Here is a 15861-nt window from a genome sequence, read left to right as displayed (position 1 = left end):
CATAGAAGCATAGAACAGACTATGGAATCTCAGAGGAAAGGCGGGGGAGGGTGTGTGGGCAGATGGGAAGAGATCAACCAAAGAACTTGTATGCATATATGCATAACCCATGGACACAGACAATAGTGTGGTGAAGGCCTAGGGTGGGCTTAAAGGGGTCAAGGGGGGAAGAAGGGAGACATATGTAATACTTTCAATAGTAAAGTTTTGTGTGTTTTTTTTAAGTGAAGCTTGAATGTCCTGGCAGATTCAGATAGTGGCTCAATACTAATGCCGGTTCTTCATTGACAGAGTTACAGCATCATGGCCAACCACATTCTTGACAGCAAAAGCATCTCAAACTGGACCTTCATCCCTGAGAAAAACAGCAGCTGCGTGCTGCTGCACTCAGTCAATAGCTTTGCAAGAAAGCTACTCATAAATAAATATCCCATCGACATATCGGATGTCTTTATTCATACTATGTGCACCTTCATATCTGGAGATAACAATGGAAAGAATTTAACTTTCTCAATGAGAGTTAATGACACCCGCAGTAGTGTCACTGGGAGGGTGTTGATCAGCAGAGATGAAGCCCAGAAGGTGCGCTCTCCTTCTCAGGTCATCAGCATTGCATTTCCAACCCTTGGAGCCATCTTAGAAACCAGTCTTTTGGAAAAGGTCACTGTGAACGGACTTGTCCTGTCTGTCATTTTGCCCAAGGAACTTAAAAGAATCTCACTGGTGTTTGAAAAGATCAGGAATTCAGAGGACAGGAGGACACAGTGCGTTGGCTGGCACTCGTTAGAGAGCAGATGGGACCAGCACGCCTGCCAAATGATTCAGGAAACCTCCCAGCAAGCTGTTTGCAAATGTAGGCCAAGCAAGTTGTTTACCTCCTTCTCCATTCTTATGTCACCACACACCTTGCGGAGTCCCATCCTGACTTACATCACATACATAGGCCTGGGCGTTTCTATTTGCAGCTTGATCCTTTGCTTGTCCATCGAGGCCTTGGTCTGGAGCCGAGTGACGAAGACAGAGATCTCATATTTACGCCACTTGTGCATTGCTAACGTTGCGGCTACCTTGCTGATGGCTGATGTCTGGTTCATCGTGGCTTCCTTTCTTAGTGGTCCAAGGACACACCACAATGGATGTGTGGCAGCAACGTTTTTTGTTCATTTCTTTTACCTTGCTGTGTTTTTCTGGATGCTTGCTAAGGCACTTCTTATCCTCTATGGAATCCTGATCGTTTTCCATACACTGCCCAAGTCAGTCCTGGTGGCATCTCTCTTTTCAGTGGGATATGGTTGCCCTTTGGTCATTGCTGTTATTACAGTTGCTTCCACTGAGCCTGGAAAAGGCTACCTACGGCCTGAGGCCTGCTGGCTCAACTGGGACATGACCAAGGCCCTCCTGGCCTTTGTGGTCCCAGCTCTGGCCATTGTGGTAGTAAACCTGATCACGGTGACAGTGGTGATTGTCAAAACCCGGCGAGCTACCATTGGCAGTTCCATGTTCCAGGAGGTGAGAGCCATCGTGAGAATCAGTAAGAATATCGCCATCCTCACACCACTGCTGGGCCTGACCTGGGGATTCGGAATAGCCACAGTCATCGACGATAGCTCCCTGGTCTTCCACATTCTCTTCTCCTTGCTTAATGCTTTCCAGGTAAGTCCAAATGCTTCTGACCAAGTCAAAAGTGAGAGAATGTGGAAAGAAGTTTTGTGATCAGGAGGGTGTGCCATCATATATATACTAATAAAAGCATAATATGCTAATTAGACTGGACAGCCGAACGACCTTCTGGACATCATTCTGGATGTCCTTCCAGACAAAGCCACAGTGGCAGGGACTGAGGCAGAGGTGGTTAGGGGCGATCAGGCAGGCAGGCAGGTGAGTGGTTAGGAGCCAGTGGTCCCAGATTGCAAGAAGAATGTCCAACTGCTAGTTTAGGCCCAATCCAGGCAGTTGGACATTCCCCGAGGGGTCCTGGATTGGAGAGGGTGCAGGTGGGGCTGAGGGGACCACCCTTCCTCCCCCTCCCCCTGTGCGTGAATGCATGAATTTCGTGCACTGGTCCTCTAGTTTATTTATAAAAGATAGTGGATTTGGAATAGCCTATTGAATCAGGAAATAAACTTTTGTTTCAGAAAGGCCTGGATTCAAGTCTTGACTCTCTCATTTACTAATGTGTAACATTTTCCTGGGATATTTGCTTAATTTTTCCAAGCCATATTTTTCTCACTTATTAATTGAGTACAATCTGCTCATTTTATAGTAGTTTTTGGAAAATGAAATGAAATAGTGAATGGGACAACACCAAGTAGCCTAATAGTAAGCTGAGTTTTAACTAGTTTAGAAATGAACCCCAAATCTAGGTCTGTAACTGGAAGTATTTACATATGCACTTTCACATTTTATTCCATTTAGAATATTTAGTTATCACTGGAAACCATCTTAATGGTATTAGAGATAATTCCCCCTGTCCTTTCCTCTCTTACCTCACCTCTGTGAATGAAAAAATGTCCACAGTTTCATGTACATCCTTGCCAAACTTTCCATATTTGCATATAAGCATATTTTCACATAATATAAGAGTTAAAAAACAATGCATAGTATTTTGAAACTTACTCTACCACTTAAAAATACATCGTAGCATTTTGCCAGGCTATGTCTCTTTAATGGCTAGATATTATTCAACATTCAACAATTCCCTTCTTGAATAAAATTTCTTTTTCATTTTTTTTCTGTCACAGTGCACTAATGAATCAAAGTTTATTATATTGAATGCTAAATATGTAAATAACAACTAATTAAAAAGAAAGCTTTTATTTTTATAGACTTCTAAAATATTTTTTCCTGAATGTTTGTTTATTTGAAAATAATATTTTATGTCAAATATTTTTTTTCATTTTTCTCTTTCAAAATTTAAATATACATGATTTTATTTACAATAAACATTTAATGTCTTAGAGAACAATGCTAACAATAATAGGGGTGCCTAATCATTTGAATCTCTGTTGTTGCTTTTGTGCATTTCTATAGAATTATTAATTGTACTCTATACTTCTCGTATAGCTCTTAATAATTATCAATTCCCTTACCCATGTTTATGCAGCTCATCGCTGATAGAACTGGGATAAAAAACTAGTGTTCCTAAATTTCTGTTCAGCATATCCAGGGGCTATTTGTCATGTACTTAACGAGCTCATGTCTTAGTCCTCACATTTTCCTTTCCTTGTCTCCCTTGGGCCATCTTGACTGTGTTTTTCATTTTGCACTAGGTTGTGAGCACTTGTATTTTGGTATTATAAGCTTTTTTCCCTGTCATAACAGGATCAACTTGTAATTTAAACTCAGTTTCTGCCTTGATACCTGGCAAGGAGGAGGGTGGGGCCCATCTAAGTACCAATACCGATGGTCCAGTGAGAAGCTGAGAGCAGGGTTTGGGTCAAGGCCAGACTCCAGAGCAGGCATGAGGCAGTGGTATTCTGGAGCTGGCTTGTACTGGCTCAGGAGAGCTAACTACTGTATTTTCAACAAGTTTTCAAGGTGGTGTAAACACAGACATCATTAAATTATGTAGAATTACAATTAAATACATTAGATTCAAATTGAAGGTCAAACATCCTCAAAATGAATCCCTCCCTAATTGTTTTTTCTACATTCTACTATGCTCTTGAGGTTATTTGAATCTGCTGTATCTGTATGGTGGAAACACCGAGAGAATGGATGTTCCCATCTCTTCCTGACTCCATGGTCAGCGATGTCATGTTGCTAGATTTAAATCAACCATGGTGGGAGCCATGTGGATCAAGGTATTCTTGGGAGGAGAGAAGGAGAGCCACAGGTCCTGAGAGGTGGGAGACAGAAACTACTGAGTAGGAAGAAGTGGGACAAGCAGAGTCTTAGGATGAACCGAGATGAGGGGCAACTGTGGCTGATGGAGCAAGCAGAGAAGAGAGATCATAAATATCCCAGGAGATCCAGAGGTGTAGGAGAAAGGCTCTTTGAAAGGTTCCTGGTCCTAGGCTTGTGGGAGCACCTCCACTGGTTTTTAAGCTCAACCACCCCTTTACTAAGGAAGGATTATTATACATGGTGGAGGCAAACGCCGGTTTACAGCTGTGAGTACTTGAAACACAGAATTTGTTCTTATATTATCACTTATTAATTATTGCATTATGTTCCCTATGAATAACTGTAAACACACTTTCGCCTCACCCTGTACAGTCCGTTGCTGCATTGAATGCTACTTTGTCAAGGTACCACTTCTACTTGGTATCTTCTCTTGTATTTACTGAGAGTAATTGTGGGCTGGTAAGATTTGCAGACCCATATGATACTGGGTGGCTTATGAACAACAGAAACTTATTTCTCAAAGTTCTGGAAGCTTGAAAAGTCCAAGATCAAGGCATGAGCAGATTCAGTGTCTTGTGAGAACCTACTTCCTGGTTTCTAGATGGACAGCTAAGAGTGTCAGACAAAAAAAGCAATCTAAGAGAAGCACCCCAAGCTTGGAGCACTTGCTGCACTGGCTGAATGGCGAAGTATAGTTAGTATGTTTGGAGGAATGGGTTAGCTGCATGGCCATCCAGGCACTGGTCCCTGTGAAGTCCTCCACCTCTCAGCTAAGCTTTTGCAAATCATGGCAGCAGTGGGTTTGGTATTGTTCCTGCTGATGACGACCTGGTTATAACATCTTTATTATTTTGTATTTCACCCATGTGCCTCGACAGGCCTCTGCCTGGGTAAGGGTTCACATTTGATTATGCAATCAGAGCAACTTAATAAGGATGCCTAAATCAAAGGTCATTATCTTATTTCTCTTCTCAGATGAGCAAAGACCTGAGTATTCACACTTTTAAGAGAAATTTTGTCTAATCAATATTGCTGTCTATCACATTTTGAAAGTTGAGTCTCTGAGCTTCCCTTTCCTTATCTGCAAAATAGGATGAATACTTTTCCTTCTTCCCAGATCGTTTTGTATGGCTACATATGAAAAAAGATTGAAACTCAAATGGACTATAATGATGGAGGAACAGCCTCCATCATTATATTTTTATGGATGATGAGAGATATGAGAGCTAATTAATTTCCTCTATGTTATATTTGGATCACTTATTTATGAGCACCCATTATGTGCTTAGAAACTCAATCTGTTTGGGATCTTGGTTTTTCTGATGATCCATGTACTTAATTTTTCTTTGCAAATTTTATAACAGTTTTTTGGTTATGGATGGGGGAAGGAGGTTGAGGGTATTAAATAAAGCTGACAATGGATACTTTTAATTTTTTTTTTCTGTGGCAATATCTTTACTAATTATTCAGGGATTGTAAGGCTGCCATCCATTGCCTAACATCTCCTGGCTATTGCATGGGCCATTATATTCTGATGAGATGCACAGCTCCTGATAAATGTAAAAACACATTTATTTGGCCCAAATTAAAAAGAAATTCTTATAATATGCTTATATGAATTGGGGACCTTGGTCTGTTGGGTTTTCTGAGGTACCCCAAGTGTCTAGAACATGGCTGGCACATGGAAGACACACCATTGATATTTGTTGAGTGGAAGAATCTAGGTATTGTGACCATAAAATGAGTCACAGATTGAATCATATGGTCTGCATTTTTGTTTTGTTTTGTTATTAGTTTTATCAGTTTCAGAATAGGAACTGATAATGAATGCTGGTATTTCTTGTTATTATCAATATTACTTTGTAAATTGCTCTTCTCCACTCTTCTCTTTTTCTCAGGGCTTCTTCATCTTGGTGTTTGGAACAATCCTGGATCCAAAGGTACCATTAATTCTTCTTGTTTTTTTGTTTTTTTTTCTGCATTAACAATACTTGACCCTGAAATGCTCATTTGTAAAGCCAGCCTTTTCAGGGTCTTTCATCTCAATTATTTGTACAGACACTTGAACAGGACATCACTGCTCTTTATGATGCAAGTAATATCAGCCATCTTTCAGGCTCTTATGGGGCTAAGCATATTATGTACATTAGCTCTAATCTTTAAAACAATCTTGGGTATTCCTATTTTCAGTTTTATGGACGAGGAAACAGACTCAGAGTGATTAAGTAGCTTGCTTCAGAAACCCACTCTAACTAGTTGAAGCAGAAAGGAATTTATTAAATCTCACAATATCATCTTTGGTTTGGAGACATGGAGGTTACACACCAGGAATAGTCCCCAATTCATAACACAGAACTGCTCCACATGCAATCTTTCCCTACTTTGCTGGACACAGAAGCACAGGTCACCAAGCCAATGTCAGACTTGGATGCTGAACTAGAGTTGATGCTACTGCTGTTTCAGAGATCACCTCCATCCTGCCTGCTGAGGGCTACTGGCACCTGCTTTTTGAGTTTTCAGGTCTGATTGGCTGAGCCCAGGTCACATGGCTGCATCTTAGCTTCAAGGGAGGCTGAGAAAGTGAGTTCATGTCTTCTACCTAGAAGAGCAATGGATTGAAGGAAGGGGATTCTCCTAGTACAGAGAGTGTATATGTAGTGGGTGGTGAAAACAAATAAAACCTAAACAAATGAGCAAAACACCAAATATTTGCTTAGACTTCTAAAATTACCCTTTTCCATTGTACTATTCTATCTCTTGAAATAAGAAAAGCAAATAACCCTCTCAGATGTAGATACAAACACCTTCACTACAGAGTTTATTGTTTACTGTTTAATTAATTAATTAAGTAATTATATTGTCTATGCTATTCTACTAACAATTTAATATGCAAGGTTTGTAAAAAAAAAAAAAGGCATTTCACAATGGTCCTTTCATTTTTCTCATGAGGATAGCATAACCTGATATTCAGAGGTGAAAATTTGACTATTTGTCTATTAATATTGATATTTGTTTGTACTAGTTGCTTGTAATTGAGAAGTTTTTTAACTCTCATGAACCTCAGATTATGGGTTTTTTAAAAAATATATTTTATTGATTTTTTTACAGAGAGGAAGGGAGAGTGATAGAGAGTTAGAAACATCGATCAGCTGCCTCTTGCACACCCCCTGCTGGGATGTGCCTGCAACCAAGGTACATGCCCTTAGACCGGAATCAAACCTGGGACCCTTCAGTCTGCAGGCCGACGCTCTATCCACCGAGCCAAACCGGTTAGAGCAGATTATGTTTTTAATTAATCTAAAACCACAACTAGTATTTGTAGCCAGAGCATCAGTAACATTATTATTAGTACACCTGTATTAGGTGTTATGAGGTGTGCGAAAACCTCTAAGACATGGAAGCGTCCATCAAGAGCAAAACCTCATATCTTTAAAATTATAATGTAAAAGGTAAATACTGAAAGGTGTTATAATTAATTGACAAAAAGTTATACAGTAGTCCCCCCATATTAATGGGGAATACTTTCCAAGATCCCCAGTGGGTTTGTGAATCCCTGGATAATATCTATTTATAGTCTGTTTTTCTCCTACATGTACATATATTTTAATTTACAATAAAGTTTAATTTATAAATTAGGCATAGTAAGAGATTAACAATAATAACTAATAATAAAATAGAACAATTATAGCAATATACTATAATAAAAGTTACATAATATGACTTTTTCTTTCTTTTTTTTAAATATGTCTGTTTGGCCTCAAAGTGCATACTTTTAATCTCAATACATTCTACTTATTGAACACAAATTATTTTATTTTTCCTTATAACTATGAAAGGGAGACAGGAAGCTGATTACAGACCACAGGGCACCTGTGTTAATCTTCCAGCTCTGGAGACAGGAAGTCTGAGATCAAGGTGTTGGCAGGTTTGGTTTCTCTTGAGGACTCTCTCCTTGGTTTGCAGAGAGCTGCCTTCTTGCTGTGTCTCCACATGGTCTTTCCTCTGGCACACATCCCTGGTGTGTGTTCTTCTTATAAGGACACTGTCCTATTGGATTAGGTCCCTAACCTTATGACCTCATTTAATCTTTTTATTATTATTTTATTTTAACTACCTTATTATAGTGTACTCACTTTTTCACTTAAAGGAAACACTTTATGGCTCTCTTTGGCGTATCTGAATTACCAGCATCACTGCTCACGCCTCTTGGGGCTGTTATTAAGTAAAATACTGCTTACTTGAACACAAGCACTGTGATACTGTGACAGTCAATCTGACGACCGACATGATTAAGTGACTAACGGGTAGATAGTGTATACAGCACAGAGACACTGGACGAAAGGATGAGTCACATCCCAGGCGGATGGAGCAGAATGGCAGGAGACTTCATTACACTACTCAGAACAGCACACAATTTTAAATGAATAAATTGTTTATTTCTGGAATTTTTCATTTAATATTTTCGGACCTTGGTTGACTGTGGGTAACTGAAACTACGGAAAGCAAAACCACAGGTAAGAGGGCACTGCTGTGTATACCAGTAGTCTTTACACTTTTAGAATCAGTAAAAACCAGTGAGCACATATCCCCAGACGTGCTTATGATTCATTTACAATGTATGTATTATACACATTATGAAACATAGAATTGAAAAAAGATAAAAGAAATACTAGAGGCTCCAGTATGTCTTTACATATCACAATGGACTTTGAGTACATGGACTCCCACCCCGGGCAATGCATTTTCAGGGCAGGGTGAAGTCAGTCTGTGCTAGAGGGCTTAGGTATATATAAACTGTGAAGACAAAACTTCTACAAGGCCTTGGAAGGTGAGTAACACTCTATATGGCAAAAGGAAAGAGGGAGTAGAAATAACAAGAGAGTGCCTTGTGCAGTAGGAGAGAGTTAGAGAAAAGGACAGGATGATCTGAAGTCAGGCGACTCAACTCACGGCTGGCTCCGTCTCTTAATAGTTGACTGACTGCATGCTACATGATCTCAGAGTATTACTTTCCCAGTTGTACCTATCTTACAGGATTATTTCTTGGATAAAATGAGATGACAGGTGTGAAAAGCACTTTAACGTTATAAAACAAAATATAATTGTTATTGATCATTCTTATTTTCTTGGTTCCATAGGTCTTTGCTATGTTGTATAGAATTCCTTCCCTTTTTTCCCTTTAAACCATGGTTAGGGCCTCTAAAAATGAAGTTTAAATAGTTTAAAAAATGTGGAAAATGTTCAGCTCTTCAAGTACTCCCCCATAAATACTTCCAAAGCTAAAAATCCTCAAACTGGTGGCAAACTGTATTTCTTAGCCATTGGGTTCATGTTCAAGGCTCTGATTATAAGCCCCCTCTATTAGCTCCACTTTGCTTATGTCTCCCACCTCCCCACCTTTTCCCAGACCACTTCACCAAGTTACTAATCCTTCCATATTCCTCCAACAAGACCTGATAACACACTCTCCTGCTACAATATTAGCCAGGCCCCAAAACATTTTGATTCCTTATCATCTTTTAATTCTTAATTTTTTAATTAACTATCCAGATAAGAGAAGCCTTAAAGAATCGAGTAACCTCTGCAAAAAGGATCTCCAGAATATCAGAGGTAAAGCCTTCATGTTCATTTTCTCACCTAAAGGTTTGACCAGATAACAATGCTGGAGTTTCTGGCATATGGGGTGTTGCTAAAACTATCCTTTAATGCTCTGTGGTATGGAGTTTTTAAAAGTGCCCAGTGAAGCTATTCAAATTCTTTCTGGAGTCCTGGGACCACATCCAAAGAAATAAAACTCGACTTAAATGCATTCAGAGGAGCGTGACAAAGCATCAGGGCCAGGAGGGGCGAGCTGCACACCATACAGCAAGAGAGCAAGGGCTGAAACAGACAAATGAGAAAATATTAAAGTCTCAGGTTCCCATGACAGCCCACTTGTTCTCTATGACTCTAATTGGTTGAACCACATCCAAAGTGTGAAAATTCAGGGAAATAAATTCTGATCCTCCACAAATAACTATTTAATAGCTTGTCTATCAAGAGGGGCCACCAGCCATGGTTACTGGACTTAAAAAGTAAGGTTAGGGGCCTGTTCAGTCATTGGATGGTATATATGCCCTTTCATTTATCATCGCTTCCTATAATTTAATAACCATGTAGTATTAGTATGCAAGGTGCAACCTGGGAAAAACTGAAAAAAAAAAATGGCTTCAGGGTTGGTCCCCCAAAAGAGGGGCTTCAGGGTTGGTCCAGGGAAGATCCCCAGAAACAAGAGAAGAGGCCATAGGGAGTTTCCCACGCAAACATCGGGTGGGATCCACGTGGACCAGCATGGGCTGGTGTTGAAGGAGATGTTCAGGCACAAGGGGTGACAGGCCATTTGAGGGGTTGGGCACCCTGGGGCCCTGGGTAACAGCATTGCCCATTCCCTATAATTATTGCCTTTCCATTCCCTCTCCTTTGCTTTCCTTAGCCCTCTTCTTTTCCTTCCCTTTATTTTTCTATCCTCTTTTGCCTTATTCTTACCAAAGCTTTGACCTTATTTCCAGCCCTTGGTCTTTATACCTGGGAGATTGCTGACCTCTCTACATTCCTTTCTTTTAAAAAATAAACAACAAAGTAAAAAATATAAAATGACAACACCTGCCCCTCCAACTTCCTGCCAACCCCACCATGTTTTTCTGAGAATAAAGCAGTGGTTCTAAAGCAATAGTCCTCTAAAATAATAATAACAATAATGGTATCTATATATAAAAGCCTAAGCGACTGTTACGATCAGACGATCGGATGACCTGATGACTGGCTGGTAGCTATGACATGCATTGACCACCAGGGGACAGATGCTCAATGCAGGAGCTGCCCCCTGGTGGTCAGTGTGCTCCCACAGCCAACCTCCCAAGGTCCCTCCCTCCAGCCGCCCCCATTGCCAGCCAGACCGAGGGACCCCACCAGTGCATGAATTTGTGTACCGGTTCTCTAGTAAAATAAATAAGAACCCAGGCCACGTGGTTCAGTTGGAGTGCCATCCCATGCATCAAAAGATTGCAGATTCAATTCCCAGTCAGGGAAGATACCGAGTCTGGGCATGGGAGGCAACTGATTGATATTTCTCTCTCAAATCAATGTGTGTGTTTTTTTCTCTCTCTCTCCTTCCCTTCCTCTCTCTAAACATATCATCTGATGAGGATTAAAATAATAATAATAATAATAATAATAATAATAATAATAAAGCAATGGTACTCAACCTTAGCCAAACATCAGAATCAATCAGGAAGCTTCAAATAATGCTGCCTGGGTCCTAGTCCTGGAGGTTCTCATTGACTTGGTCTGCAGTGTAGCTTGGGTTTTGGGTGATTTTAATGTAGTCAAGGTTGAGAGGCACTCACCTAAGCCTTCCTGAAGTGTCTTAGCATCGTAAATATTTTCTTCACACCAGTACACCTGCTGTAAGTATTCCCTACTACCTCACTCTGGTCTGCCACCATGCTCTCAGGAGAGAGGCATGACTCTTCCAATCCCTTCCCATTTACCATGGCTCCTATCCTTATGTGTTTTCAGTATTGATCCATTCAGCCACCTCAAGGAAATTCTGTTCTTCAATGCTTTGGAAAAATAGTATTTTATATATATTATATAAATATATATATTATATATAATACTATTTTGTATTATTGTATATATACTGTGTGTGTGTGTGTATATATATATATATATATATATATACATATACATATATTCAATACTATTTTGTACTATATATATTGATTTCAGATAGGAAGGGAGAAGGAGAGAATCATTGATCAGCTGCCTGCTACACACCTGACACCGAGGATCTAGCCTGCAACTCAGGCATGTGCCCTGACCAGGAATGGAACCATGACTTCCTGGTTCATAGGTTGATGCTCAACCTCTAAGCCACTCGGGCTGAGAAAAATAGTCATTTTTTTAAAAGACATGTCAGGATCATATCCGAACTTTATTATCAGTTTTTTGTTTATTCTATTGTCTGAGCCAGTGGTATTCAATGCTGGTTGCACCTGAGAAATACCTAGAGAGTTTTTAAAAAATACCACTGTCCTGACCCCACCCATGGAGAGTTTAACCAGAAAGTCTCAGGGGTAGGACCTGGCCTTTTTTTTTTTTTTTTTTTTTTAATATATTTTATTGATTTTTTACAGAGAGGAAGGGAAAGAGATAGAGAGTTAGAAACATCGATGAGAGAGAATCATCAATCAGCTGCCTCCTGTACGCCCCTCACTGGGGATGTGCCCGCAACCAACGTACGTGCCCTTGACCGGAATCGAACCCGGGACCCCTCAGTCTGCAGGCTGACGCTCTATCCACTGAGCCAAACCGGCCTCGGCGGACCTGGCCTTTTTAAAAGCTCCCCAGTGATTCTAAGTGCTGCCAGGGTTAAGAACCACTGGTATATGTACTAAGTAAATTTATCCTAACCAATCGCAGCCCTTCCCTTTCTCTGACCACTAGTTTTCTGTCATTGGAAGTCAGTTTCATCAGCCTTGCTCAGAGCAAGTAGGCTTGCCTTCTGTTTTCTCCTCCCCTGCTTTGCAGACCTCTGACCCCTAGGTGGCAGTCCTCTACAGTCCAGGTTGAACTTGTGAGACCTGCCTGGAGTGTCAGCCCAGGTTCCCAACCCAGGCTAATCAATGTGCTTGTCTGGGTTCATTTAATATTTGATGTGATGAATTAGTCTATGCTCATGTGGTAATAATTCCACCAGTCAATTAATGTATTGCCTATCTTAAGCAACATATGCCTAAAACACAAGGTATTTTAGACTCAGGCCCATCACAAGGGGATACCTGTAACTTAGAGGATTTCAGCAGGTCAGCTAAGAAGAAAGGATTTAGGGGTTAGGAAATACGTTCGTGTTGATCTCTCCCTCTAGTCCACGCAACTGCCTTCTCTCATTTCCCTCCCAAACTAGAGGCTCCTTTTGGAGAAGGAACCAGGCAGGCCAAGGAGGGGGGAATCTCTCCCGCCAGCCTATTCCTGTGTTGTCAGCGGTTCGAATACAAACAAGGAGAGGGAGAAAGTGAAATGATAAAATAAATTGCTGTAGGTTACAGTTCTCCATGTGCTTTGGATATTGTGATCATTGAAAACAGAGCAATAATAACTGAAATTATACTTCTGTCTTCAACAGAACCTTTCTTCTGATTTCTCTTGTCGCCACACCAAAGGGCCAAGCTAACAAACCAGGCCACACTCCTAACTTGGGAGGTAAGTGCAAAGCAAGTGGGGTCCTATATACATGCTACACATAAGACATTTCTTTGGCGGGGGGAATCATAATTTGATTAATTCTGATTAGAAATGATTTTTGTCTTGATTGAAAGGATTGTCCTTATGCAATCTGTTCTCATCTAGCTAATGTCAGAGGTACATTCACACTTCTGGTTGTTCCTGTGAAACCACTGGGCCTGTCAGAGAATGCTCTTAAGTCAGCATGGGTATATTTAAGAGGAGAGTGAGCAGGGGTGCTGGCTCCTCACAGCTGCTCTCTCCCATCCCCCTTTTCTAGTTCCTTAGCCCCAGGACATCCTCTGTGACATCAGTAATATTCCCATGTTTCCCACTGTGGGAAATCTTTCCCCTCGTGTTAAATAATCAAGGAATTATGATACACACTATCTATGTGAGGCCTCAAGGATAATGTAGAAGCACATTTACATTTGAGGACAGTGTCTGAAAGATATAAGAGACACAGAGAGAAACACAATAAGAAAGGGAACCATGGTGGGGGGGGGGGGTAGAAATAGAGATACTAGTATTTACCAAGTGGCATGGCAACTCACTGTTGGAAGAGAACCATCTAGATACACAGACGTGTACAAAGGTTCTTCCAATCGCTGTGTTCATGGCCCTGTAGATCTAGAGAGAGAAGACCAGACAGGGAGACGGAGACACCCACACCGGGACACCCACATTCACAATCAGGGAGAGAGAGGCACTCAGATGTATCTAGAGAGAGCCCACCACTCCCACCCCACACAACCCCACAAACATCCGGGTTCCCACAGCCTCTAGTGCTGAGACCTTCTTCAATAGCCCAGCCCAGGGCCTTTTACAAAGAAAGAGATATTTCCCAGGAGGAAAGGAAGTGGTCCAGCTTAAAGAAAGACAAGGTGTTTAACTCAGCACTTGCAGGCAGTAGAACAAGCCTGTTCCCCGGATTCTAGAGGGACTTAAAGGCAAGAGCCTCTCCATCCACCAAGGAGATTCTACCTAAAGGGGGCTTATCATTCCAGAAAGAGTGAACCCACAGTACAGTTGGTGTGGGGCTTTGGGGTCTTGCTGCTTGTACATTAAAGCTGTGATTCTCTGTTCTTGACAAGGTCATACATTCCAGGAATGGCAGAAGCCCCAGGAGAAGTGTGTTTATTCCTGTCATCTGGCCTCTGGGGAGTATGAAGACAGCCTGTGGTGCTGATTGAGGAGGGTGTGACATACGGAAAGGATAGAAGGCCCCTCTGTCTACTTCTGTGCTGCTAATCGCTTCTCCCTCATCAACTGACAACACATAAATGCCATTCTGGGCATCTACAGGGAACAGAAAGACAAAGTGGGCCACAGCAGGACCTTAGTCTTGTCGGGGCCTCCGGAAGAGCACTCTGGCTCATCTTGGCAAAGGTGTCCTGGGATGTCGCCTGGCTGGATTCTGTGGGTTGCTAAGGGAGGGGCCCTCACCAACAGTTGTGCTGACACTAAGTAGGTCATTGCCAGTTCTTTGTACAAAAGGAATCCTATTGCTAGCATATTCCACTCCTCCAAATTTAAATGGGTTGCATGGTCAACCTGGCTTGGGTTTCAATGCAACATTTTTTGGCTGTGAAGCAAGTGAAATAGGTAGAGCTTTTGAACCAGAAAGATGCTCATTTTAAGTTAAAGAGACTGAAGCCTAGCACAATGGATCACAGCTAATCAAGGCTTGAGCCAGAGGCAAAAACCCAAGTCTGCAGCTTCCAGTCCTGGACTTTCTCCAAAGGCAAGGCACTGCTGAAGGACTCTGTCTACTCTGACAATATGATTAACCCTCACCAACAGCAAGTTTTTGTTTGTTTTGTTTTGTTTTGTTTTTTTAAACCTGAGATGAGAAAGGGGAAGTATCATGTTTCAAGTAGAGAGCTGCTCATTTTCTTATCTTTGTATGTAAACAAATTCATCATTCAAATCAGGTCCGCCTGATAGGAGATCAGTATTACAGATAGAAGCCCTTTAAAAAAATAAAATAAATAAATAAATAAATAAATAAATAAATAAATAAAAATGCTCCTTCATAAAATGAGTACACAGGTGGATGCATCCGAAGAAAATTAGTGGATAAAGAAAAGGGGTCAATGGGTAGCCCCTAATTATTCTACCAGAAGCCTACATTAATGATGTTACATTACAAATGAAAACACAAGACTCACTTTGTGAATGAGTGGGGTCTCTCTTCCTCTCTTTTACAAAAGATTTCCTCTCAGTAGGAAAGTTTGATAAAGTAAAATTGTAATAAAGAAGTCCATCAGAAGGTAGAAAAAATACACCAACCTGGAGAAGGAGTCATCTTTCAAGTGGCGTTGCTTATGTTGGGATGACAATTGCCCCTGTCTCAAATGAAGTCAGAAACGACATTCCCAGTATTTCTGTAGGGTCTCTTCAAGGAAAGGGTGTGGGACAGGCACAGTGCGGATTCTCAATGCACAGATTTCAGTGCAAAGAAATGTCCTTTACCCAGAGTGATTATATGGAAGTGAGGAGGGAAATCTCATGAAGCCAAATAACTATACGAATATGAATCTGGAACTTTAAAAAGGACTGGGTCCAATTGTCTCATTTTATAGATGAGAACTCTAAGCATGAGAGGGTGGGGGAAGGGAGAAGAGAGAGAGAGAGGACATTCATCCGCATTGCGCGTTGAGCAGTCACATCTAGCATGAAAGCACATTCTACTCCAATGTACTCACACCCTGCAATAGGATGGCAGGAAAAATATTCTACCTAGGGCTT

General features: G+C 41.1%; 1 protein-coding gene across 1 annotated transcript in view; it reads left to right on the top strand.

Moving 5' to 3' along the window:
- LOC103296660 (adhesion G-protein coupled receptor F2) overlaps positions 1 to 15079 on the top strand; it is a 41102-nt gene extending 26023 nt beyond the window's left edge. Inside the window, exons 6-10 of the mRNA XM_054722040.1 lie at positions 292 to 1653; positions 5745 to 5786; positions 9397 to 9456; positions 13013 to 13089; positions 14205 to 15079. Coding sequence (XP_054578015.1) covers positions 292 to 1653; positions 5745 to 5786; positions 9397 to 9456; positions 13013 to 13060 — 1512 coding nt within the window. The 3' untranslated portion in view covers positions 13061 to 13089; positions 14205 to 15079. The remainder of the gene's footprint in view (positions 1 to 291; positions 1654 to 5744; positions 5787 to 9396; positions 9457 to 13012; positions 13090 to 14204) is intronic.
- Positions 15080 to 15861: the final 782 nt, after the last annotated feature.

This window comes from Eptesicus fuscus, chromosome 10 (assembly GCF_027574615.1).
Source record: "Eptesicus fuscus isolate TK198812 chromosome 10, DD_ASM_mEF_20220401, whole genome shotgun sequence".
Lineage (NCBI taxonomy): Eukaryota > Metazoa > Chordata > Mammalia > Chiroptera > Vespertilionidae > Eptesicus > Eptesicus fuscus.
The sequence above is the reverse complement of the archived record's forward strand: the minus strand, read 5'-3'. Positions and strand labels throughout refer to the sequence as shown.